The sequence below is a fragment of the Panthera leo genome, chromosome A1 (genome assembly GCF_018350215.1).
Source record: "Panthera leo isolate Ple1 chromosome A1, P.leo_Ple1_pat1.1, whole genome shotgun sequence".
In the NCBI taxonomy this organism is placed as follows: domain Eukaryota; kingdom Metazoa; phylum Chordata; class Mammalia; order Carnivora; family Felidae; genus Panthera; species Panthera leo.
Window position 1 is genome coordinate 144,185,811 of NC_056679.1, and position 26,662 is coordinate 144,212,472.

At 37.3% G+C, this 26,662-nt stretch overlaps 1 protein-coding gene across 4 annotated transcripts in view; it reads left to right on the plus strand.

The window, feature by feature from the left end:
* Positions 1-26,662, plus strand: part of MSH3 (mutS homolog 3) — a 213,576-nt gene that overhangs the window by 27,407 nt on the left and 159,507 nt on the right. For all 4 annotated transcript variants that reach the window (XR_006203637.1, XM_042942382.1, XM_042942371.1 and 1 more), the window contains exons 3-8: positions 11,107-11,327; positions 14,797-15,012; positions 16,675-16,791; positions 17,481-17,598; positions 19,220-19,365; positions 23,881-24,047. Coding sequence is in view for 3 of the 4 variants with exons in the window: in XM_042942371.1 (XP_042798305.1) it covers positions 11,107-11,327; positions 14,797-15,012; positions 16,675-16,791; positions 17,481-17,598; positions 19,220-19,365; positions 23,881-24,047 (985 nt within the window). In the remaining variant the exon portion in view is untranslated. The remainder of the gene's footprint in view (positions 1-11,106; positions 11,328-14,796; positions 15,013-16,674; positions 16,792-17,480; positions 17,599-19,219; positions 19,366-23,880; positions 24,048-26,662) is intronic.

Consider the following 26,662-nt stretch of genomic DNA (forward strand, 5'->3'; position numbering starts at 1 on the left):
AAGAGTTGGATGCTTAATCGACTAAACCACCCAGGTGCCTCTGTCCTGATTTTAAAAGTTTTATAAAAATTTCAAATATAGAAATGTACAAGGAGACCATGAAAGGACACTATAGTCACTCCCTTTTAGTGAGGCCTTATGGTAACACATATTTTGTATGTTATGTATATTATATGCTGTATTTTTAGACCAAAGTAAGCCAGAGGAAACAAAATGTTATTAAGAAAATTATAGGAGAAAATATATTGACAGTAGTGTACTGTTATTTATTGAAAAAAATCCCCAGTAAGTGGACCTGTGTAGTTCAAACCATGTTGTTTAAGGGTCAACTGTATTTTATAAATTGTATTATACTGTATGTACTAATTTACAGCTATCATTTTCCACTTAACAGAACACTTCAAACAGTTTTCAATGTCAAGGACATGTAAATCTACCCTGTGCTTTTTTAGCATGGCAGTGTTCTTTCTGTATGCTAAAAGTCTTTGGATAAAACCACCATTCTTGAGCTCGTGCACTTCTGGGGGTGGTGTTGGATTTATAGATGGCTGAGCAATGTTTCTTTAGTTTTTGGCCTCAGAGAGCTTGTTATGAGATGACAGAAAATGCTTCTTTCTTTATTATCCCTCAAAATGAGGTAGAGAATGAGACAAAAGAAAAGCCAAAAAAGTCTCATTTTAGTGGGTCAGCATTAAGGTATCTATCCTTCCTCAGAAGGTAAAATTTGGATTTGGGGTCAGCATGAAAGCCTTAGTATGAAATAACTATAGAGATGGGAAGGTATACTTAAAGAGAAAGATAAATCTGATAATACTCTTTCTGTTGTCAGTAAGGCAGTCGACTTAGGATGTTTTGAAATAAGACCTTTGCTACTTGTTAAAAATGGCGCTCGGGAAAAAGGGAAAGGAACACCTACCAGTCAAGCTCTTCCATTTGGTTTCCAGTCTTATTAGACCTTGTGCTTCATTTTCGATCAGTTCTCCTGCTGTGTTTTCAAATTCAGTAATCTTCTGTGGTGTCTGATTTGCCATAAATCTCATTCAGTGAAATGTTCGTTTCAGATATTATACTTTTCACCCTTAGAATTTCTACTTCTTTTAAAAAACACTCCTGTTTGTGTGAATTATATCTCAGTAGAGCTGTTACCAAAAAAAAAAAACCCCAACAAAAACAAACAAACAAAAAAAACAAAAAAACCCACAAAACAAAAAACAAATTCAAAGAAACAAAACTTCCCTTTTGTTCTTTATTTTTTTTTATTTATTTTGTTCTTGTTTTTTTCCTTTACTTTTTTGATTATGTGGAATATATTTATAATATCATGTCTCTGTATGGTAATTCTGTCATCTCTGTCATTTTTGGGTCTGTAACCCTTGACTGTTATTTCCTTCTTTTTTCATGTCTAGAAATTGTTTGGATCACAGATACTTTGGACTCTCTGTTAATTACATGTTAGGTTTTGTGTTTCTTTAACGAACGTTGGATATTGTTCTTGCAAGCAGTTAAATTCTTCGTGGATTTGTTTGATCTTTTTAAGAATTGCTTTTAAATTTTGGAAGAGAAGATTTAGAGTAGTTCTTAAAGTTTGATTTTCTAGAGTTAGAAAGGAGTGCTCGGTAGCAGTAGCACATTATTGTATAGTATTTCTACTACCGGGAGATGACATTCTACCTTTAGAACATAGGTAATAGTGAAGGATAGTAACACTTTTAGAAGATGATGAGGTTTGAGTATTTATTATCTTTGTTTTTAATATAATTTATTTAACTGTAAATTTATATAATCTAATTTGTAATAATGGCTGTGTTTGACAACTGGTTCACAAAATTCTTAAAGATTTAACAGTTGCCTCTAGTAAGTAAACCAATATCAACTGGGCACATCCAATACACCACTAGTATGTAAGCTAGTTTGAGTTTTCTCATAGCTTGAGTCTCCAAGGATGACCACCCGGAGAGTCAGACAGAAGCTGTATTGATTTTAAGATCTAGCTCCAGAATTTACATAGTGTTGCATCTGCCTTACTGTGTTGGTTGAGTTAGTTACAAAGATCTGTCTTCGTTCAATGGGAGAGAACATATAGATCCTGTCTCTCAGTACAGGAGCATTAGCATCACATTGTAGGAAGAGTGAATGGGATGGGATATATATGTTTGGCCATTTTTGATAAATAAAATCTCCTACATTGCTCAAAATTCAGACTTGACATTTTTTGTTATTAATATTCTTATGTGAATTACATAAACATAGAACTCTATCTCAGAAGCATTTTAATAAATACAAATATCTGTTATCTTAATGCTATATAAATAAATTCACACTTTTATGAATACAATCCAAAGACTTGTAACCCACCCCCATCCTGGGAAAGTTACATTACATCTGTAGAAGGGAAGTCCTTGTATAATATACACACTCATAGTATAGAGTGATTCATGTATACATTTTATTTTTCTATTTATTTATTTACATCCAAGTTAGTTAGCATATAGTGCAATAATTTCAGGAGTAGATTCTATTGATTCATCCCCTACATATAACATGCAGTGTCCATCCCAACAAGTGTCTAATGCCCTTTACCCATTTAGCCCATCCCCCTGCAGCAACCCTCAGTTTGTTCTCTGTATTTAAAATTCCTCCAGCAACCCTTAGTTTGTTCTCTGTATTTAAAAGTTTTGGATGTTTTGTTGCCCTCCTTGTTTTTATATTATTTTTGCTTTCCTTCCCTTATGTTCATCTGTTTATATCTTAAATTCCTCATATGAGTGAAGTCAACGATATTTGTCTTTCTGTGACTAATTTGGCTTAACATAATACCCTTTAGTTCCATCCACATAGTTGCAAATGGCAAGATTTCATTCTTTTTTGATTGCTGAGTAATACTGCATATATATATATATACACATACATACATACATACATACACACCACATCTTCGTTATCCATTCATCTGTTGGTGGACATTTGGGCTCTTTCCATACTTCAATTATTGTCGATAGCACTGCTATAAACATTGGAGTGCATGTGCCCCTTTGAAACAGGACACCTATATCCCTTGGATAAATATCTAGTAGTGCGACTGCTGGGTCCTAGGTAGTTGTATTTTTAGTTTTTTGAGGGACCTCCATACTGTTTTCCAGAGTGGCTGCACCATATTGCATTCTCACCAGCAGTGCAAAAGAGATCCTCTTTCTCTGTATCCTTGCCAACGTCTGTTGTTGCCTGAGTTGTTAATTTTAGCCATTCTGGGGGCGCCTGGGTGGCTCAGTCGGTTAAACGTCCGACTTCAGCTCAGGTCATGATCTCTTGATTTGTGAGTTCAAGCCCCACGTCGGGCTCTGTGCTGACAGCTCAGAGCCTGGAGCCTCTTTCGGATTCTGTGTCTCCTCCTCTCTCTGCCCCTCCCCTGCTCATGCTCTGTCTCTCTCTGTCTCTTAATAATAAATAAATGTTTAAAAAAAATTTTAGCCATTCTGATAGGTGTGAGGTGGCATCTCATTGTGATTTTGATTTGTATTTCCCTGATGATGAGAGATGTGTCGGCCATCTGGAGTCTTCTTTTGGAGAAGTGTCTATTCATGTCTTTTGCCCATTTCTTCATTGAATTATTATTTTTGGGGGGCATTGAGTTTGGTAAGTTCTTTATAGATTTTGGATGCTAACCCTTTATCTGATATGTCATTTGCAAATATCTTCTCCCATTCCGTTGGTTGCCTTTTAGTTTTGCTGATTGTTTCCTTTGCTGTGCAGAAGCTTTTTATCTTGATGAAGTCCCATTCATTCGTTTTTGCTTTTGTTTCCCTTGACTCCAGAGACCTCTTGACTAAGAAGTTGCTATGGCCAAGGTTAAAGGGTCTTTTGCCTGCTTTCTCCTCTAGGATTTTGATGGCTTCTTGTCTTACATTTAGGTCTTTCATCCATTTTGAGTTTATTTTTGTGCATGGTGTAAGAAAGTGGTCCAGGTTCATTCTTCTGCATGTTGCTGTCCAGTTTTCCCAGCACCTCTTGCTGAAGAGACTGTCTTTATTCCGTTGGATATTCTTTCTTGCTTTGTCAAAGATTAGTTGGCCATATGTTTGTGGGTCCATTTCTGGGTTCTCTATCCTGTTCCATTGATCTGAGTGTCTGTTTTTGTGCCAGTACGATACTGTCTTGATGATTACAGCTTTGTAATACAGCTTGAAATCTGGGATTGTGATACCTCCAGCTTTGGTTTTCTTTTTCAGGGTTGCTTTGGCTATTTGGGGTCTTGTCTGGTTCCATACAAATTTTAGGATTGTTTGTTCTACCTCTGTGAAGAATGCTGGTGTTATTTTGATAGAAATTGCATTGAATATGTAGATTTCTTTGAGCTGTATCTACATTTTAACAATATTTTTTCTTCCAATCCAGGGACATAGAATATTTTTCCATTTTTTTTGGTCTTCTTTAATTTCTTTCATAAGCTTTCTCTAGTTTTCAGTGTATAGATTTTTCACCTCTTTGGTTAGATTTATTTCTAGGTATTTTATGGTTTTTGGTATAGTTGTAAATGGGATCAATTTCTTGATTTCTCTTTCCATTGCTTCATTATTGGTGTGTAGGAATGTAACTGATTTCTGTACATTGATTTTATATCCTGCGACTTTGATGAATTCATGGATAAGTTCTAGAAGTTTTTTCGTGGAATCTTTTGGGTTTTCCATATAGAGTATCATGTCTGCGAAGAGTGACTTCCTCCTTGCTGACTTGGATGCCTTTATTCATTTGTGTTGTCTGATTGCTGAGGCTAGGACTTCTAATACTAGGTTGAATAACAGTGGTGAGAGTGGACATCCCTGTTGTGTTTCTGACCTTCGGGGGAAAGCTCTCAGTTTTTCCCCATTGAAGATGATATTAGCGATGAGTCTTTTCTATATGAGTTTTATGATCTTGAGGTATGATCCTTCTATCCTTGCTTTCTCGAGGCTTTTTATCAAGAAATGATACTGTATTTTGTCAAAAGCTTTCTCTGCATCTATTGAGAGAATCATGTGGTTCTTGTCCTTTCTTTTATTGATGTGATGTATCACATTGATTGTTTTGTGGTTATTGAACCATCCCTGCATCCCAGGTATAAATCCCACTTGGCCGTGGTGAATAATTATTTTAATGTATTGTTGGATCCGGTTGGCTAGTTGTTGAGGATTTTTGCATCCATGTTCATCAGGGAAATTGGTCTGTAGTTCTCCTTTTTAGTGGGGTATTTAGTTTTGGAATCAAGGTAATGATGGCTTCATAGAAAGAGTTGAAAGTTTTCCTTCCATTTCTATTTTTTGGAACAGCTTCAAAAAATAGGTGTTAACTCTTCTTTAAACGTTTGGTAGAATTTCCTTGGAAAGGCTTCTGGTCCTGGACTTTTGTTTTTTGGGGGATTTTTGATTACTGATTCGATATCTTTACTGGTTATGGATCTGTTCAAATTTTCTATTCTTGTTTCAGTTTTGGTAGTTGAAATGTTTTTGGGAACTTGTCCATTTCTTCCAAATTGCCCAATTTATTGGCATATAATTGCTCATAATATTCTCTTATTTGTATTTCTGCAGTGTTGGTTGTGATCTCTCCTCTTTCATTCTTGCTTCTGTTTATTTAGGTCCTTTTTTTTTTTTTTTTCTTTTTGATCAAACTGGCTAGGGGTTTATCAATTTTGTTAATTCTTTCAAAGAACCAGCTCCTGGCTTCATTGATCTGTTGTACTGTTTGTTGTTGTTGTTGTTGTTGTTGTTTCAATAGCGTTGATTTCTGCTGTTCATTCTTTAATAGGATGTGCTTTTGTCTCCCAAGTATTGATTGTCTTTCCAAATTTTTTCTTGTGGTTGATTTTGAGTTTCATAGTGTTGTGGTCTGAAAATATGCACAGTATGATCTCAATCTTTTTATACTTGTTGAGGTTTGATTTGTGTCCCAGTATGTGATCTATTCTGGAGAGTGTTCCATGTGCACTTGAGAAGAATGTGTATTCTGCTGCTTTAGGATGAAATGTTCTGAATATACCTATTAAGTCCATCTGGTCCAGTGTGTCATTCAAAGCCATTGTTTCCTTGTTGATTTTCTGTTTAGATGATCTGTCCATTGCTGTTAAGTGGGGTGTTGAAGTCCCCTACTATTATAGTATTAGTATCAGTGAGTTTCTTTATATTTGTGATTAATTGATTTATATATTTGGGTGCTTTCACATTTGGAGCATAAATGTTTACAATTGTTATATCTTGGTGGATAGACCCCATAATTATGACGTAATGCCCTTCTTCATCTCTTGTTACAGTCTTTATTTTAAAATCTACATGGGGCGCCTGGGTGGCGCAGTCGGTTGGGCGTCCGACTTCAGCCGGGTCACGATCTCGCGGTCCGTGAGTTCGAGCCCCGCGTCAGGCTCTGGGCTGATGGCTCGGAGCCTGGAGCCTGTTTCCGATTCTGTGTCTCCCTCTCTCTCTGCCCCTCCCCCGTTCATGCTCTGTCTCTCTCTGTCCCAAAAATAAATAAAAAACGTTGAAAAAAAAATTTAAAATCTACATATACGGCTACTCCAGTTTTCTTTTGTCGACCATTAGCATAATAGATGGTTCTCCATCCCCTTACTTTCAATCTGAAGGTGTCTTTAGGTCTAAAATGGGTCTCTTGTAAACAGCTCATAGATGAATCTTATTTTCTTATCCATTCTGTTACCCTCTATCTCTTGATTGGAGCATTTAGTCTATTGATGTTTAGAGTGAGTACTGAAAGTTATGAATTTATTGCCATTATGTTGCCTGTAGAGTTGGAGTTTCTGGTGGTGTTCTCTGGTCCTGTCTAGTCTTTGTTGCTTTTGGTCTTTCTTGTTTGTTTGTTTGTTTGTTTGTTTTTTTCATATTTTCTGCTCTCAGAAAGTCTCTCCTAAAATTTCTCACAGGGCTGGTTTAATGGCCACAAACTCCTTTAGTTTTTGTCTGGGAAACTTTTTCTCTCTCCTTCTGTTTTAAATGACAGCCTTGCTGGATAAAGAATTCTTGGCTGCATATTTTTCCAATTCAGCACATTGAATATATCCTGCCACTCCTTTCTGGCCTGCCAAGTTTCTTTGGATAGGTCTGCTGCAAACCTGATATGTCTTTCCTTGTAGGTTAAGATCTGTTTTTCCCTTGCTGCTTTCATGATTCTTTCCTTGCCTGAGCATTTTGTGAATTTGACTATCATATGGCTTGTTGATGGTTGGTTTTTATTGAATCTAATGGGAGTTCTCCATGCTTCCTGGATTTTGAGGTCTGTGTCTTTGCCCAGGTTAGGAAAGTTTTCTGCTATGATTTGTTCATATAAACTTTCTACCCCTTTTTCCTCTCTTTTCATCTTCTGGGGCTCCTGTGATTCTGAAGTTATTCCTTTTTTTTTTTTTTTTTTTTTTTTAAATTTTTTTTTTTTAACATTTATTTATTTTTGAGACAGAGAGAGACAGAGCATGAACGGGGGAGGGTCAGAGAGAGGGAGACACAGAATCTGAAACAGGCTCCAGGCTCTGAGCTGTCAACACAGAGCCTGACGCGGGGCTCGAACTCACGGACGGCAAGATCATGACCTGAGCCGAAGTCGGCCACTTAACCGACTGAGCCACCCAGGTGCCCCTGAAGTTATTCCTTTTTAATGAACCACTGATTTCTCTAATTCTTAAGTCGTGCTCTTTTGCCTTAATTTCCCTCTTTTTTCTGCTTCATTATTCTCCATAAGTTTGTCCTCTATATCGGTGATTCGCTGCTCTGCTTCATCAGTCCTTACCGCTGTGGCATCCATTTGAGATTGCATTTCGGTTATAGCATTTTTAATTTCGTCCTGACTAGCTTTTACTTCTTTTATCTCCACATTAAGGGATTCTATGCTTTTTTCAACCCCAGCTAGTATTCTTATTATCATGATTCTAAATTCTTGTTTAGATTTCTTGCTTGCTGTGTCTTTGTTAAGTCCCTGGCTGTCACTTCTTCCTGTTCCTTATTTTGGGGTCAGTTCCTTCGTTTCATCGTTTTGGAGGAGGAAAAAGAATTAATAAAATAAAAAAACATAAAAATTAAAAAATTAGAAACAACACAAAAGAATCAAATAAATGGTACTAGATCCTAGGTGTGTTTTTGTTCTGGTTGTGAAAGAAGCTTGATGGAGTAGTGAAAAAAGGGAGAGAAAAGAAAAGGAAAAAAGGGGGGATAAGGGAAAATGTTTGACGATTAAAAAAAAATGAATACAGTAAAATAGAATAAAATGAAAGTAAAATAGAATTTAAAAAACTTACAAGAAAGTAAAAAAAAAAGTAAAAAAGAATTAAAAATACTTTTTATAATAACAGAAAATATAAACTTTTTCTTTCTGTATTTAAGAACCAGAAAAGAAAAAGAAAAAAATTTGAGTAGATGGACCAGCAAACAGAATGAAATAAGATGGAAATTACATCCAGTTTCCCTAGAAGTCAAACTATGAAGCACTTTATAGTCCATAAACTAAGCAGGCATAGAGACTGGTGGTGTTCCTCTAGAGTGTGGTTGGCCCAGTTGGTGTAACAGCTCCATTCTCCACTAGGTGGTGTTGCTTAGTTTACTGGGGTGGATCGTTGTGGTGCTTATAGGCGTGTATACCCAGGAGCGGGAGGAGTGAAAATGGTGTCACCCAGCTAACCAGCCTCTACTGTCAGAACTCTGTGCTCTCGCCCATTGGCAATCAAGCACCCCTCCTTTGTCTCCAGCTTCCATCCACTCCCCACTTCTACACTGTCAGTGACCAAGCCAGGTGACTTCTAGGCGGCACCTCCCTCCCAAGTTTTATCTCAGATGGGGCTGTATTTCCAAATCCCGCACTTCTGAGGGCCCTGCAGCTTTGACCTGCTCAGACCCTCTGGGGGAGGGTCTCGCAGATCAATGGCCCATTGCCAACCTGCCCCCAGGAATGTTCCAGAGACCGCGCTGCTGCCAAGGCCCAGAGACTGTGGTGGGGTGCCAGCCTGTCCCAGAAAAAGTTTGCACGATTGTGTAGCAGCAGTGTTTCAGGGATTATGGTAAATCACAACACACATCTGGCGCCAGGCTTTATCCTTAACTTCTTTGTTCTGACACCAGCAAACATGGCTGTTCTCTGGGGTCTGATGAGACCTTTGTATGTGGGGAGGCCCCACAGCCTACCAAATGTCCTCCCAGCAGGGGAACTGCCTTTCGCCATGTGGCCCGAGGACCCCTTAGACCTCACTGTGTGCTTCTGGGGATTTTGCCCTTACCACCAGAGCTCTGCCAGGTATTGAGCTGCAGAGTTTTAGACTCTGTGCTCCCCCTGTTTATAGAATCTTAATGGTATTTAAACCCTCTCCTTTCTCCTTTCTCCCTTTCTTGTTCATTCCTTTGCAGCTGTTTCCACTCTTCTACTTTCTCTCCAGCTGCTTTCTGGGAGGGGTGCTTTACTCGTACTCTTCCTGTCTCCATCCTCTCTCTGCAAGCAAAAACAGCTCCCTCCCCTCCATGGTTTCTCTCTCCCCCAGTTCACCTCTTCACGCTTAGTACCTGCTGAGTTCTCTAGTTCAAGTTGTGCAGATTGTTGTGTTGATCCTCACATCAGTTTTCTAGGTGTGCAAGATGGTTTGGTGTTGATCTAGCTGCATTTCAGGGATGAGAGACACAAAACAAACTTCCATGTTACTCTGCCATCTTGGCCCCTGATTCATGTATACATTTTGAAAAGGGGAGAATAATTTGAAAGATTCACGTGTACGTTATCCTAGTTACAAGATTAGCAGGAGACAAGGTAAAATATACATCTGAAGAGAGCTTTAAATATAAATATAAAATATATGTATATGTATAATTAAATATAAATATGAAAAGTTTTAAACTCTTAGGAATAGGCAAAACACAAGTTTGCCCTCAGAGTGTTTTTGCTTTAATAGGAAAGGTAAGAGATGATATGAAATCCCTTTTTCATCATATTTAGTAGTAGGAAAAATAATGTATTCTGGCATATGGTAGATAGTAGACAGTAAATGATAGTTTTCCTTCTTTTTTATGGGTTGCTTGCCTATGAGTAACTGCCAGGTGGCAGATTGTGGTAAATGCTATGGCGAAATGTGATCTTGTTATAGGGACATGGACAAAAGATGATTTTAAGCTAGGGGAGTTACCAAAGAGTTTCATGGAAAAAGTAGTTTTGAGAGGGATCTTGAAGAATGAGTATGATTTTGACACATAGAAATTGGGGTCAGGGCATTCCAGGGAGAAAGAGTAGCATGAGCAAAGCTGTGCAGGTGGGATAGCAGGTGTGTTGGGAAAGGGTGGTGATCTGCCTTCCTTGGTGAACCCCCTGGTGTTGGTATCTCTAGGTCTTTCCCATTAAGATGATCAGTTCCGATAGACCAGTCTTCCCTGCTCTGGCCTGGAGTGGAGAGCTCTGGCTGCCTGTTATGAGAGCTGATGAAGAAGAGGCTGGGGTCTTAGCTTACAGTAAACCCATCTTCCCATTATTCCTCTGGCTTGGACCTAGTACTCCATCTTTGCCGTGCCTGTTTTACCTTCTCCAGAGGAACTTTCAGTCTTCTGCCGAGGTGGAGGAAGCACAGCTGCCCTTGAGCTTGGAGTAGGGTAGGGGTTTAGGATCAACTTGCTTTGAGCCAGTCTTTATTTTAGAAACTCCCTTTATTACATATTCTGTTGCCCCGATTCCTGAGCCTTTTAATTTTTTCGTGTTATAAATGGTATTGGTTCTTAGTTTTCTTCACTACTGGTTTTGGATTTAGCTTTCAGGTGTGCTAAATTGGTTATTGTTTATTCATTTTTCCTTCTAGCTTCAGATATTTTATTTGCACCTGTCACCTCTCCTTTTCTCTCTGTCCTTATCTGCTCATATATTTAAAAAAAAAAAAAAGGCAAAACCCTACTGTAGTTTGTAATGGAGTTTCATGGCCAAGGGAAATTATATGTATGTTTCAGCATGCTATCTTTACCCTGAATCTAAACGTTTCTTTATTTCCTTATCATGTTGTAGTTAGATTTATTGCTTTAATGAGAAGCTCCCTCAAAAATCTTACACTGGTTATGAATTGATATATGAGAACAAAATACTATTGTTATATTTTCTTCTAATTTGCTAACTAAGAGCCAAAGAAAGGTCTGAGGATGAAGACTGTTTTAAAGTCTCTGGAAAAATTGAAAGAATTCTGCTGCGATTCTGCCCTTCCTCAAAATAGAGTCCAGACAGAGCCTCCTCAGGAGAGATACGCAGTTCTGCCAAAATGTACTGATTTTGACGATATCAGTCGTCTCCGTGCAAAGAATGCAGTTTCTTCTGAAGATTCCAAATCTCAAATTAGTCAAAAGGTATGTGTTATATAGATGAATACCGATTACTCAGATCAATAGGTTCTTTTTTTTTTTTTTTTTTTTTTTTATTAATTTCTTTTCTTTTAAGTTTATATGTTTATCTTGAGCGAGAGATTCCCAAGCACTGTCATTGCAGAGGCTGATGCGGGGCTCCAACTCATGAGCCCTGAGATCATGACCTGAGCCAAAACCAAGAGTCAGCTGCTTAAATGACTCAGCCACCCAGGTGCCCCAGTAGGTTCTGAGGTGCCATTAGGTTCTCTGAGTTCACACAAGGCAGTGGTTCCCAAACTTGGATAATCACCTGAATTAGCTGAGGCTGCTTTTGCATTTTAGTTTATTTTTTCAGTCCCTGGAGATTCTGATTTACTTTGTCTTAATGAGGGATGAATTGGTTTGTATTAAAATGTAATAAGAGCCATGTGATTCTAATGTACAGCCTGGATTATGAGCCCCTGACTTGGGGAGCTTCTTGATAATAAATACTAGCACAGTGTTTTATAGTCCTTAGAGTTACCATCATTAGCCTGGAAAATCACAGGCAACATATATTGTTTCTGTGGTTTTTAGTTGAAAGCTTGGTGATATAAATTCAAAGGCAAACTAAATATATATATAGATCTTTACTTCCACTGTTATATGATACATTAATGTTTTTTTCATCGTTGCCAAATTAGGAATTTAACTTTTGCTCCATCACTAACATCTCCAATTCAGAACAGTGCTTCTCAGCCCAGCTTTAAATTAGAATCACCTGGAGGACTTTAAAAACAGATAAAAAAAGACTTTTCTTCAGAATCATATTGGTCTTCACTAAGAACTGACTTTGCGTGTTGTTTAAAGCTTTCATTTTATTTTATTTTATTTATTTTTTTGAAAGTTTTTATTTTTATTTTTGAAGGAGAGAGAGAGCATGAGTGGGGGAAGAGCAGAGAGAGGGAGACACAGAATCCGAAGCAGGCTCCAGGCTTTGAGCTGTCAGCACAGAGCCTGATGCAGGGCTCGAACTCATGAACTCTGAGATCATGACCTGAATTGAAGCTGGACGCTTGACCAACTGAGCCATCCAGACGCCCCTAAAACTTTCGTTTGAACGTGTAGCAATGGTTGAGAGCCAATGAATTAGAGAAATAGCCTTTTATTTTTTTGAGTCATTTAAATGAAAAACTATGGATTTTTGAAAAGTTATGGATTGAAAGCTATGGATTCTTTACTCAGAAAAATACTCACACCAACACAATTTTGTATATATTATTAAGAAGTTTACACTTCTTCCCACCAAGTCCAGATTTATGAGCTCCTCCTTCAACTAAGCTGAGATCCATTGACTTATCTTAGGTCATCAGGAAAAAAAAAAAAGGTTTTTTGTTTTTGTGGGTTTGTTTGTTTAATTTACACTTTCTTTTAATACTTAGAAGCAGTTCACCTGAGTGTGGTGGTCATAAAGTATAGATACCAAAAAGTTTGTCTATTAAATCTCATTTTATTACTTGGAGAATTTATCCTAGGGCTTCATGAGAGCTTGTTAACTAATTATACATAAAACAACCAGCTTGTTGTTTCTGATTCACTGCACATTAGAAGTCACCAGTTAGAAGGGACACCTAGAAGTAGTACATGGACGTCATTACAGGAGATACCTGACTGTTTGGTGTTATGGAAGGACACACATGAATGGTAAAAAGCTACCAATTGAAGTTAAATGCCCAGGGTCTACAACCATTAGTGTGGGGATCATCTGCCCCGTAAGTCTTGGTAGGTTTTAAAATTCCCATTTTATTGTGCTGATCATCCTGTATTGTCAAGACAAAGTTAAATTGAGTTCAGAATGCTGTCCCTGAGAATATAAAAAAGAGTATAGTGTATCATAAGTTTTTCCACCCAAATGATGAAAAACAACTTGCTTAATACTCAAGTATTCAGATAGACTTGGTATACTATATGGATAAAAGTTTCTGCATGCCTACTCTTCATTCCATATATGAATAAAGTATAAAGAACTTTTTTTTTCTGTAGGAGATATATTTTCTTAAAGTTTTAAGTTTTACAATATGTAGTATTCCTGGATTTTACATAAAAGATATAGAAACGAAATAGAAAATCCATCAAAATTAAAAGCAGATGACATTCTCTCATCTGATACATTGACCCACTTTTCTGTTGCCACAACTCCCCACACTTCACCATACCTCACCATCTCATTGCTGATCTTTGGAGATTTGCTTGGCTACACTACTCAGATAAATTACATCTCTACCTACTCTTGCAGCTAAGATGAATTTTTTAAACAGTTAGCAACGGTAGAGTACATGTTCCTGGACTTCCTCTTTGACCAGAGTCCCCTTGCTGGGCCATATAGGACATTTCTCTTTTTCTCTTCTCTTCCCCTGCTGATCACTCTGTTTTCAATACATACATACATATATAGATATCTATATATGTATATCTATATCTATATATATCTATGTACATATATAGATATATAAATATAAATATAAATATATATTTATTTATAGAGAATGCATGGGAGAGGCAGAGAGAGAGGGAGAGAGAGAGAATCCTAAACAGTCTCCTGCTGACAGTGCTGAGCCCCACACGGGCTCAAACTCACAAACTGTGAGATCGTGACCTGAGTTGAAATCAAGAATCAGATGCTTAACCGACTGAGCCACCCAGGTGCCCCTAGGCTATATTTTTAATTCCAAGTGTAGCTGATAAAATTTTCAGATGATAGCAGTGATACAGTGACAGTTAGTTAGAAGGCAGATTTATGCTACAAATTTGTGCCATTTTACCTTTTATATAAATAAATCCCATAAAAAGGAATTTGCCTTAAGCTCTAAACTGGAATTATGGTTTTCACACATGAAGGTAAGGATAGCAGGAATACTAATGTTGAATTGTGACTTTGTGTTTTGTATTTTCCAAAAGCTCTGTGTCATATTTCTTTACCAAAAAAATCGTGCTTCTTTCTTGGAATCAAGATTAATGGAATATACTTTTAGACTGTGCTTGGAAATTTGAAGCATTAAGTGCAGCTATAACAGATAGCATATGCTTATTGAAAGTGGTTTTACTTACTGTTGAGAGACAGATATTCATGTCTGCTCACTTTTTGTGCCTTATGCATCTGGGAATAAATAAGGAAAAGAAGAATGTTAATTACAGTAGATTTAATGAAATAAAACTTAAAAAGAGGTATATAACTCTTTAAAATATGTAGGTTTTTAAAATTTCCTTAAATAGTTGTACAGAGTTTAGTTTGGCTCATTTTTTAAAAGTCTTTTACTCTGAAAAAATTTCAAACTTGCAAAAATGTTTATCTGAATATACTATGTGCCTCCTACAAACTTTCACTTAGATAAACTAATTATTAGGTTTGTGCTGAATTTGCATTCTCTCTCTTTCTGAAAACTATTACTATGGTTAATACTTTGTAAACTATAAAAATCTTTTTGGTTGCCAGGACAAGACACTTTTCGATCTCAGTCCTTCTGGATCTTCACAAAAGGGTAATGACAATTTACAGACAACTTCTGATCCTAAACCATCTAACAAACGGACCAAAAGCATCTACACACCTTTAGAATTACAGTACATTGAATTGAAGCAGCAGCAGAAAGATGCAATTTTGTGTGTGGAATGTGGATATAAGTATAGATTCTTTGGGGAAGATGCAGAGGTAAGTTATTTTTGCAAATACTGTTCCATGTTTTCCTTATCCAGCCTTAAGTATTTTGCAATATTTTTGTTTCCATTTCTGACCTTATGAGAGAGCTAACGTAATCAGTTGCCCTTGAAAAATGCTGTCATTTAAAGTAAAAACTATAAATAAACACGGGCAAACTTGGTGGATGCTAGGCTTTTAGGGAAGGAAGTGAGGAACCCCTTTTGGAATGTCGTGTCTGTTCTCCATGGTGCTCACCCAGTACCTTTCATCCATTGCACGGTGATTGGATGAATCACTTAGTGAATGAACCATAATCGTGTGAATATTTACGTTTCCTGATGAAGACTCAAGCAGAAAAAATTTTGAGATGACCCATTTACTCTTAATTTATAAATTTTGATAGCCAGGAACATAGTTCCATGTCAGTGGAAGAGCACATTAACAGCCAGCCATCCACAGAAGGTGTTTGAAGTGTTACAGTGTCTTTGTATGTCCATCATCTTTTTATGCTAGTCTGAGTTGATTTTGTATTTGATTTTGAGGTATTTGATATAGGCCGAAGTTAATGAACATCAGAAGTGAATTTGAGTATTTAGTGGGCAGGCTTAGGGAAAGCATTGCTGGTGATGTCCTGTTGGAGTCATGTGTGATTGTGATCCTTCCACACTTTTAAGTCTCTGGCATCATGCATCATATGTCCTCAGAGAGTGATGAGGTGGCACATCTGACATCTATCTTGTGCGATAGTAAGTACAGACTTGGCCAACTTTTTTCTTCCAGCTTTTAAAATCCTATTGTGGCACAAAAGTGATGTTCTTTAGTTCAGGTGGCATCATGTGTTTGGTGTCATGAAGTAAAAGTTTGAAATAGCATGTTTTCTGGGGACACAAACAGATCTGTAGTTGTCATTGTATAGGTAAAGGGTGAAAGAAAATGCTGTTTTCTCCCCTTCTCTCCAGGTTGAGTAGTAGATTTAGTCTTACCACCCAGTAAAGGCTGGTGTTTTCTAGCCTTGCAATGAGGAACTACTGTTCAGAGATGGGTGGGGCAGGGAATGAGAATGTTGGGATGAGCATTCCATGGCTCCAATGGACAGTGTCTGAGCCGTGGTGTTCTCCGGTAGAAAGCGGGGAGTTAGGTGGTGCTGCCTGATTCTGCACTCCTCTCATTTATGCATCTGATTAGCTAACCATACCAGGGGTTTCTCTTCTCACTTCCTCAAAGATGCCCACTGTCTGAGTAGCTTCAGAATTTATGTTTTATAGTATCTCCTAATTTTCAGTTAGTTGCATGTGCTATGTAGCAAATTCTTACTCTATTATAGTGTTTTGTTCTGCATTGAATATCATTGTGCAGGCTTTTAGGGGAGGCTCAGCACTTTAAGGTTTTGTTAGATCTAATCAGCATAGAAGACATGGCATATTTTTCCACGACATTGATGTTACAGATGTTGGCTCTGAGGTTAGGTCATGGGAACTGCCAAAAAATAGATTAAACTATAGGCTTCTGTATGGGGACTGTCTTTAAAATTTTGTATTGATAGGCCATTCACGTAGAGAAGAAGTGCACAAATCCTAAGTGTATACCTTGATGGATTTTTAGCAAAGTGAGCGAACACCACGTGGGGATTCTTGAAATAGACATTTATTGATACTCTCTTTTTTAATTTTTTAGGTTGCAGCCCGGGAGCTCAATATTTATTGCCATTTAGATCACAACTTTATGACAGCAAGCATACCTACTCACAGACTGTTTGTTCATGTACGCCGCCTCGTGGCCAAGGGATATAAGGTCAGCCTTGTCTTTGACTTGAGGGAACAGGGTGATTGGATTCCCTTCCAGAGAGTGAAAGCATGTTTCATAAGATGGTATTATAATGGGAATTTGGCATTTGGGAAACAAAAGTGTGTCACAATTATTAGCATTATATCTTTGTGAGTTTTTAGCTTATTAGATTTTTAAGGTAATTTTTTTTTAAGTTTACTCATTTATTTTGTGAGATAGAGGGAGAGCATGAGTGGGGAAAGAGCAGGGAGAAAGGGAGAGAGAGAATCCCAAGCAGGCTCTGTGTTGTTAGTGTGGAACTTGATGTGGGGCTCAGTCTCACGAATTGTGGGATCATGACCTGAGCTGAAATCAGTAATTGGGCACTTAACCATTGAGCCACCCAGGGGCCTCTAAAATAAATTAAAAAAAAATGTGTGTGTGTGTGTATGTATATATATATATATACGTATATATATATATATACGTATATATATATATACGTATATATATATATATCTGTGGTAGAGTGTTTCTTAGTGGTTCACTTGAAAGCTCCTTGTAGTGTTTACTTCTTAAGCCCGACATGTGGACGTTGTGGACTAAGGTGTTTATTTTTAAATGTTTCAGAATTAACCTTTTAAGTCTTGAAGTGTGTTTCTTTAAAAGAAATTTCCATCAGATTTGATATTCAGTATTTCTTCTTTTTGTTGAAGGTGGGAGTCGTGAAGCAGACTGAAACTGCGGCATTAAAGGCCATTGGGGATAACAAAAGTTCACTTTTTTCCCGGAAATTGACTGCCCTTTATACAAAATCTACACTTATTGGAGAAGATATCCTTTTCAAATAGTAATTTTTCTCTTAAATATTACAATGGCTTTGTTTAAATAACATTTTTACTTAACTGTTCTTTGAATGGGTACCTTTTTGGTGAGATAAGGTAATCTAGTTACTTTGACCTTTGATTAGTGCACTACTGAAGAGGGAGGGATTGGGAATGGCTGGAAACAAGCATTTTCAAATGCCATAGTAAAAGGGGAGTTTGTCATACTTTAAGAGCAAAAAAGAGAGCCCGATGAAAGATGATAGCAAGTTAGCAACTGATTTGAATTGCATCTTCCCTACACTGTATGGGTGATAGTTAGGTGCTTAGGGCCTATAGGCCCCTCGAGATCCTCCCTAAGACAAGACCTAAAAAACAGCTTGTTAACTTCAGAATGTGAAAAGAAAACTACGAAGTTAACACACAGTTAATTGCTTATGAAAGGTAATAGTAGGCCATCCTCATTAATTGTTAGCTTCATAAGAATTTTATTATTTTAAAAAATAGATTGTGGGTGAACCTTTCTCACTTTGTGAGAACCCTCGGTGTGCACAGTGATTGCCCCCCAATTTTATAGTCATTCATTAATTTAGTGAATTACTTGAAGCAAAATGATTCTAATAGCACAATCATAAAATTCTATTTTTTAAAAACCCAGGACTATATATGAAATGGGACAAAGATGCGTTTTAAAATGTTTACTGTGGAAAAAAAAAGCAAAAAAAAAATGTTTACTGTGGGATGGGGTCAGGTCTCAAAAAAAAATGTAGAGATAAGGTCTTAAAAGATACCGTGTGAAAACATTTCTTTTATGATTTAATACCAACCTACTTATTTAGAAACCTGCTTCTACCCAAATCAGCAAGACCATTTTGTTCCAATAAGATTACGAATAGGTACAACTCAGAATAGACCCAAAACCATGAACAATTCTGTACTGTTCTAAGCTGATCAGGCTGTAAGAACCTGGTAATTTTATTGTTTCTTTTACCTGAACTTGCGTCTCTTATTAAAGCCTGCTCCTAAAATGGTACACCTCCCTGCTTCTCTTTTGGTGTTGTTATAGCTCTTGCCTGCTGTTGCCTAAGTTGGGTTGTTTCCAGACTGACTTCATCCCAACTCAACACTTATCCCTGAGAATTTAATTAATGGACTCACTAAACACACACACACACAAACATACACATGTACACATACTATGTTTCTGTTTTCTTTTTTGGTTTTCTTTTTCATGTCTTTTAAAAATTCTCTTGCTATTTCTGAAAGCTTTAGGCACTTTAAAGGAGGAAAGTAATTTACATTATTTTAGTGTATTCATGCTTTGGAATTAAGGATCATGGGATTCAAGTCTCAACGTTATCCAAATAAAGAAGAGGGTTAATATTTGAGCTTCCCCAAGGGGTACTCTCCTAGGCTCTTTGGGAAGTGAGAACATAATAGGTGTCTATCCTCATGAGTCGCATATCTCAGGGGAGTTAAGGCATGTAACTATAATCAGAGTAAATCAGAACAATGAAGCCTGTGTGGAAGATTTTGCATAGAGCAAAAATGTCTGGGACAATGAACCATTGTTTTAAAGGAGAAAGCAGTTAATGGGAATGTAGCATATAATTTTCTTTAATAATTATTACATGTGAATCCTTTAGTCAAGCTGGATGATGCTATAAATGTCGATGAGATAGTGACTGACAATTCTACCAACTTTCTTCTGTGTATCTGTGAAGATCAGGAAAATGTTAAGGACAAAAAAAAGGGGAACATTTTCATTGGAATGGTGGTAAGTACTTTGTAGGTGAAGAATGAATGATAGATGTTCATGGTATCTCTGTGAGTAATCTTGTATGGTTTATAATGAGACTGATCAAGTGTGCCCTCAAGTAACTTACTAGAAAAATATTTTCCTCATAATTTGATATGTTAAATCACTAGTTACAAGTTTTCTCATATGGCTACTTGGCACTCTGTACTATGGAGACATCCAGGTAGTTTCTGTCCATGTGCTCTATGCATTTAGGGTTCAGGATGGACACAGTGACAGGTATAGATATAGATAAGAAACAGAGCAGAATAAAACACTAAGCCAACACTATGTATGGATAGCAAAGGGTTTTACAAATTTCCTCTAGGGATTTGAAATTAAACGCATGATTTTGTGATTGTTGTATATAGATTTGGAGTAAAGAGGATAGTTAAGGGGAAACGATAGTTGGCCAATGCAAAACTCCACGTTTAATTAACGTTAGGAATACTTACAGTCAGTTTTCTAGAGAAATATAATTTGTGAATCATGGTTTTATTGATTTTACCCTCTGGCAGTTTGTGAGTAAATTTGCCCATTTACAGACCCACATGGACTTGGCTCAAAACCTTAGAATTTTTAGTGCCCTTCAGAACTATTAGATTTTCTTTTTCTCTTGTTGTTAAAGCAAAAGTAGGACTCTTTGCCTAAGTAATAACTAAGTCTCTTTGGTTTTTTTTTTCTAATTTTTGCAATCAGCTGCAATATCAACACAGTTCTTTTTTTTTCAGCAAAAATTCTTAACAACCCAAATGTCTCCAAAGTACCTTTTTAAAAAAATTAAAAAAAATTTTTTTTCAATGTTTATTTATTTTTGAGAGAGAGAGAGAGAGAGAGAGACATAGAACACGAGTGGGGAAGGGGCAGAGAGAGGAGACACAGAATCTGAAGCAGGCTCCAGGCTCTGAGCCATCAGCACAGAGCCCGATGTGGGGCTCGAACTCTCACAAACTGTGAGATCATGACCTGAGCTGAAGTCGGATGCTCGACCGACTGAGCCACCCAGACGCCCCTAAAAAAATTTTTTTTAATCAAGTGTTTATTTCTGAGAGAGATAGAAGGGGGTGGCAGAGTGAGAGGGGGGTAGAGGATTCGAAGCAGTCTGTGTGCTGACAGCAGAGAGCCCGATACAGGGCTAGAACCCATGAACCATGAGATTATGACCTGAGCTAAAGTCAGATGCTTAACTGCTGAGCCACTCAGGGGCGCCTCCAAAGTACCTTCTAATACCTTATTTTGGGGGGATAACTCTCTGCTAACTTGACCTTTGCTTAACCAATAAACTTTCAGAGAGTTTGCATTACTGTTGGGTGGCTCTGAATGATTTTTTTTTTCTAAATTTTTTTTTTATCTTTGAGAAGCACTTTTTATCTAGTCACAGGCAATTGGATTTATTTACAAATAGTAAGGTTATTTGCTTTTAAGCTCTAACATATGTAATTTGCTAATTTATATTTACCTGAAACTCAGCCTAAAGAATAGAGTTGAATGTATATGATTCCTCTTTAGTGCTGAGTGGTTGCTGCCAGAATTAACCATTGTGTATGAACTGTGATGTGAAAAAATGAGAAATGATAGTTTGCCTCTCAAGTGTTTTCTTGGGTCTTGTCCTTGTTCTCAATGACCACTTTTGGGCTGATGACATCCAAAGCTCTGGGTCCAGGCTGCACCTCTCTCCTGACCTCTAGCCTCTTATATCTATCTTTTTGCTGGGCACGGCACTCAGAATTTGTCCTGACTCCTCAAACTCAGTGTGGCTACAATAGATCTGTTCTTTTTTTACCCTCAGTACTATTCTTGTTGGCTTTTGCCCTGTTGTGATGAGTGTCACTACCTAGGAGCTATCTTTTGGGTATTGGCAGTTAGTCTAAAATCAAAGTCTTTAGCATTGATAGTATCACTGCAGTTAGGCCCTCTGCCTTCATTCTGGGCAGTGCATGGTTTTATACAGACTAACTTTTTGTTACTTAGTGTCACATAGTAATAGATGTTGCAGGCATTATAATATAGACCATTTCTCTAATTAAAAAAAAGCAGGGAGGTGGCGCCTAGGTGGTTCAGTCAGTTAAGTGTCTGACTTCAGCCCAGGTCACGATCTCATGGTGCCTGAGTTCAAGCCCCCACATCAGGCTCACTGCTATCAGTGCAGAGCCCACTTGGGATCCTCATTCTCCCTCTCTCTCTATCCCTCCCCTACTCATATTCTTTCAAAAATAAACATTAAAAAAATAATTAAAAAGGCAGAGGGGAATTTGTCTGATAAATTTGTTACTTGAACTTCTATAAATAGCTTTTGTAAATGCTAGATAGATTGGGAGATAAACTTACTTATGTATACTAACGTACTTACATTCCAGCTATCTGGGCACTAGAGAAGGCCTCTCGGCTATCATTAAGGAGGTACTTTGAGCCAAAAATGAGGGACTTCAAAAAATTATAAAATATTCAAAAGAAAAATTAATGAAACAGTGCTTAATTATGGTAATATGAGACAGCGCTCTAGGGGTTAGGAAATATTTCCTCTGGGAAATAGGACATTGCCTTGAGAAGGGCCCCCTTCCTTCAGCAGAGGTTAACTGTAATCCAGACTTGTATGATAATAATTTCCTTGCTTTTAGTTCTAGTTTTACCTCCTTAAACTATATACAAATGTAAACATATTGTGTCTTTGGGAGTCTTGCTTCCTTTGCTTGCAAACTACTCTCATATAGTATTTGTATATGAGATTTATTTGTGTTACTGTAGTAGTTCTTACATTGTCATTGCCATATTTTATTTTATGATTTTCAGTTCATTCATTCTTCTCTTGATGGACATGTGGGTTCTTTTCGGTTTTGGTTGTACAGAGAATGCTGTTATAAACTTTTTTGTGCACGTTTTGTGGTATACCTATGGTATACCCTGAGTATATACCTAGGAAGGATTTGAGTTAGGAGTATGGAGTTTACAACTTTGCTAGGAAATATGACGCTGTTTTCCAAAGAAGCCATGCCAGTTGACCTTCTGTCAGCCATGTTTGAGTATGGGGGTGAGTATAGCTTATACCATCTGTCACTAGTGCCATGCATTTCTTCTTTCTTTTTTTTTTTTTTATTTTTTAAAAAATGTTTATTTTGACAGAGAGAGACAGATCATGAGCAGGGGAGGGGCAGAGAGAGAGGGAGACACAAAATCCCAAGCAGCCTACGGGCTCTGAGCTGTCAGCACAGAGCCCAATGCGGGGCTTGAACTCACAAACTGTGGGATCACGACCTGAGCCGAAGTCAGATGCTTAACTGATTGAGCCACCCAGGTGCCCCACTTTTTTTTTATGTTTATTTATTTATTTTGAGAGAGAGAGTGTAAATGGGGAAGAGGCAGAGAGAGAGAGGAAGACACAGAGTTCAAAGCAGGCTCCAGGCTCTGAGCTGTCAGCACAGAGCCTGACGCGGGGCGAGAACTCATGAACCGGGAGATCATGACCTGAGCCAAAGTTGGCCACTTAACCGACTGAGTCACCCAAGTGCCCCAGTGCCATGCATTTCTTTTCTCTTTTCTTTCTTTTTAATTTTTATTTATTTCTGAGAGACAGAGGGTGAGCAGGGCAGGGGCAGAGAGAGAGGGAGACACAGAATCCGGAGCAGGCTCCAGTCTCTGAGCTGTCAGGACAGAGCCTGATGTGGGGCTCAAACTCACAAACCATGAGATCATGACCTGAGCCGAAATCAGACGCTTAACTGACTGGGCCACCCAGGCGCCCCCATGCATTTATTTACCATCAGCAGAGGGCATGAGAGTGGCCTGTGGAGTGAGATCACCTGGATCTTGTTTCCACCACTTTATCACTCTGCAACCTTGGCTAGGTTTCTTACCTTTTTTCTCCTTTCTCAAACCATGAGTTTTTCCGGTTTATCTTTGCTATATTGGCTTGGGATGCTAGGGGGTAGCTTTTAGTTTTTATGGTTATTTCCCTAGATAAACTCTCTACTTGGGATTCATTCAGAGTTTGCTATATTTGTGTTAGTTTTTGGAAAAATTATATTTTTATTGATTAATTTTATAAAATGAAATAGAAATTTACTACTGCTCTGGTGGCCATGTTACTAGGAACTTATTACTGTTTAGTGATGACAACTGTTATTTGTACAGTACTATATAGTTTATAAAGCATTCGTGTTTGTTTGATCTGACCATTGCAGCGGCCTGAAGATGAAAGTCGGCTGGTTTATTCCCACTTAGAGGAGGAAACTGAGGGTTTGGTGACTTGTCAGAGTCATTCTGTCAGGTTCGTTGGATCTAAAACTTGGCTCAGGCTGTTTCTCGCATAGTGTAGATATTGGTCAATCTGACTTCTTACATAAGAATCTTGGAAAGTACACAGGTTTTCAAACACTTTAGAACTGGACTACACACTAGAGAGTGTATCCTCTTTACTGTTTCCATGTGTGTTTATAATGTGTCAAGGTTATATTTGGGAAAAATAATTTTTCTGTGATGTTGCATTTTTGTTTTCAGGGAGTGCAGCCTGCCACAGGTGAGGTCGTGTTTGATAGTTTCCGGGACTCTGCTTCCCGTTTGGAGCTCGAAACTCGGATATTGTGCCTGCAGCCCGTGGAGCTACTGCTCCCCTCACACTTGTCAGAGCAAACAGAGATGCTTATCCACAGAACCACAGCTGCTCGGTGAGTTGGCACATCATTGGAAAATACTACTGATTTTGAAACTCAGATTTAATTCCCAGACTGGGAATTAAACTCATTAAATTTAAACTCATTGAAGTTGTTAACAAGTTTTTACTTACAGAAGTATTTTAACAGTAGTGGTGGAAATTAAAAAAAAAAGAAAGAAAAAGGAAATTACTCATAATATCACCTTAATGTAGGACTGTTAGAGCGGTTTAATGATACTATTCAGTAATTTATCTTCAGTTTTTAGAGGTAATTTAGAGTTCATTTCTTAGAAAGGTTATTTAATTTTGAAAATGCTGAAAGTTTTAATTTGTGGCTGTGTCCAGGAGTTTTATTGATTAGATCTAATGTCATACGTCTTACTTATGCAGCAGTGTACTAGGCACTGTGGCATCCAGAGGAAGAGGATGTGTTTGTCGTCCATGTTTGGCAGAGTTTATAATCCATCAGGAGAGGCAGACGTGTACATATCTAACAAGATTCACAAAGCATGATGTTAAGTGACAACATGAAGGTACCTTGTTGGGACCATTCCATACTGCCACCTGGAGGAGTATATGGGGAGAAAAGACACTGGAAAGGCGGGCAATGGCTCCAGGGGACAGGACTATGTACTGAGGAATTTGGACTTTAGACTAAGCAGGAAAGCCCATAAAGATTTTTATTTAGTAGATTGACAAATCAGGAAGTCAAATTGATGGGTAAGTGAAGTTCCAACTATTTTTTTGTTCTTAGAGTTAAGAGTGTCACGTTTTCATTTATTTTATTTTTATTTATTTATTTATTTATTTATTTATTTATTTATTTATTTTTTTAATATATGAAATTTACTGTCAAATTGGTTTCCATAACGTTTTCATTTAAATTGAACTTCTAAGTAGCTTTCATAATAAATATTTTTTATTATAACACTAATCCGTGACCATTTAGGAAAAATTGGGAGTTACCAAAAAAATGAAGAGCTAAAAATAAGTCAAATCCTATAACCCGGAGATAGTTATTCTTAAATGTTTTGGTGTGTTAATTCTATGCATAGATATCACATTTTTTGATTTATGAAGTTGGATTCATGTTGCAAAATCAGTTTTGTGTCCTGTATTTTTACTTAAAATTCCCATAGTTAAAAAAAATTTTTTTTAATCTTTATTTATTTTTGAGAGAGAGAGAGAGAGAGAGAGTGCGAGCTGGGGGGGAACAGAGAGAGAGGGAGACACAGAATCCGAAGCAGGCTCCAGGCTCCAAGCTGTCAGCACAGAGCCTGACGTGCGGCTGGAACCCACAAACCTTGAGATCATGACCTGAGCTCAAGTTGGATGCTTAATTGACTGAACCACCCACAGGCACCCTCCATACTTTTTAAAGGGAAATTTATCTTATTTTATTATGGAAAACATATAAAATTATACCGAATAGTGTAGTGAACCACATGAATTCATCAGCCAGCTTCAACATTGCTCAACTCAGACAATTTCATTTCATCTATATCCCTACTCCCTCTCTTCTTAGATTATTTACTTGAAGCAAATTCTAGAGAACATCATTTCATCTGCTGATATTTCAGCAGGTACTCAATGGAAACAAAATGACTGCATCTCATTCAGTCATGTAAATGGATAATTTATCTATTCCCCTTTTGTTATGCTATGTTCATTTTTTTAACTTCCACAAATATTACTGTGATGAGTATCCATGCATAGAAATATTTGTGTGCATTTCTGATTATTTCCTTAAGCTAAATTCCTCCAAGTGGAATTACTGGGTCACAGGGTATAAACATTTATAAAGCTTTAGAATTGGTAATAGCAATTTATACTTCTGTTGCTACAGTACAGGAGAGTTGCTTGAACCTTGCTTACAATGGATCATGTAAACAATCTCTGCCAACTGGATAGGTGAAAAATTCTCTATCAAGTCCCCTTATTTGGTTTATAATCCTTTTCTGACAATGAGTTAAAACCTGAATAATTAAAACTGACACAGTAGACTGATTAAATAAAAAAATTAATAAAATTTCTAAAAATTTTTAAAAGTCTTCTAAAACTTTATTTCCAATATTTTGTGGTTTTAGTTTTGTTCATTTTTCTTTATAACTGTGTATATTCAGTTGACTTAGATATAACAGAGACTAAAGTTGATCAATTGAATGAATACTTCCATTTTTCTGATTTCTACTTTTTAAAAACAAAATAATAAAGGCAAAAATTCAATAAAAGGTGAAAATATTCCACAAAAACATTGCCAAAAATGAGTTTTTTTGGCTGGCGGCAGCATTGCCTATGATATTGCTAAATGTTTATTCATCAAATGAAATTCAGAAGGCATTTGGCATACTAAAAGATAGTTCTGGTGTCATATGTGGGCTTTCCCAAATTTGATGCTGCCTTTGTTTTGTTTTTATTTGTATTTCTTTAGTTAGCATTGAGAGTGTACAACTTTTCCTATTTTCCCGCGCTCATGTAATTTTTGTTTTATTCGCATTTTAGACTAAGCAAAGTCAAAAGTTAATCCCCGTTTCTGTGAGTGTCTAAAGCTGACTTATATCCATGGACACATGGAGTGCTAGAGATTCACAAGTTGAGCAAATATTGTAGCTCTTGTGATGTAGGGTT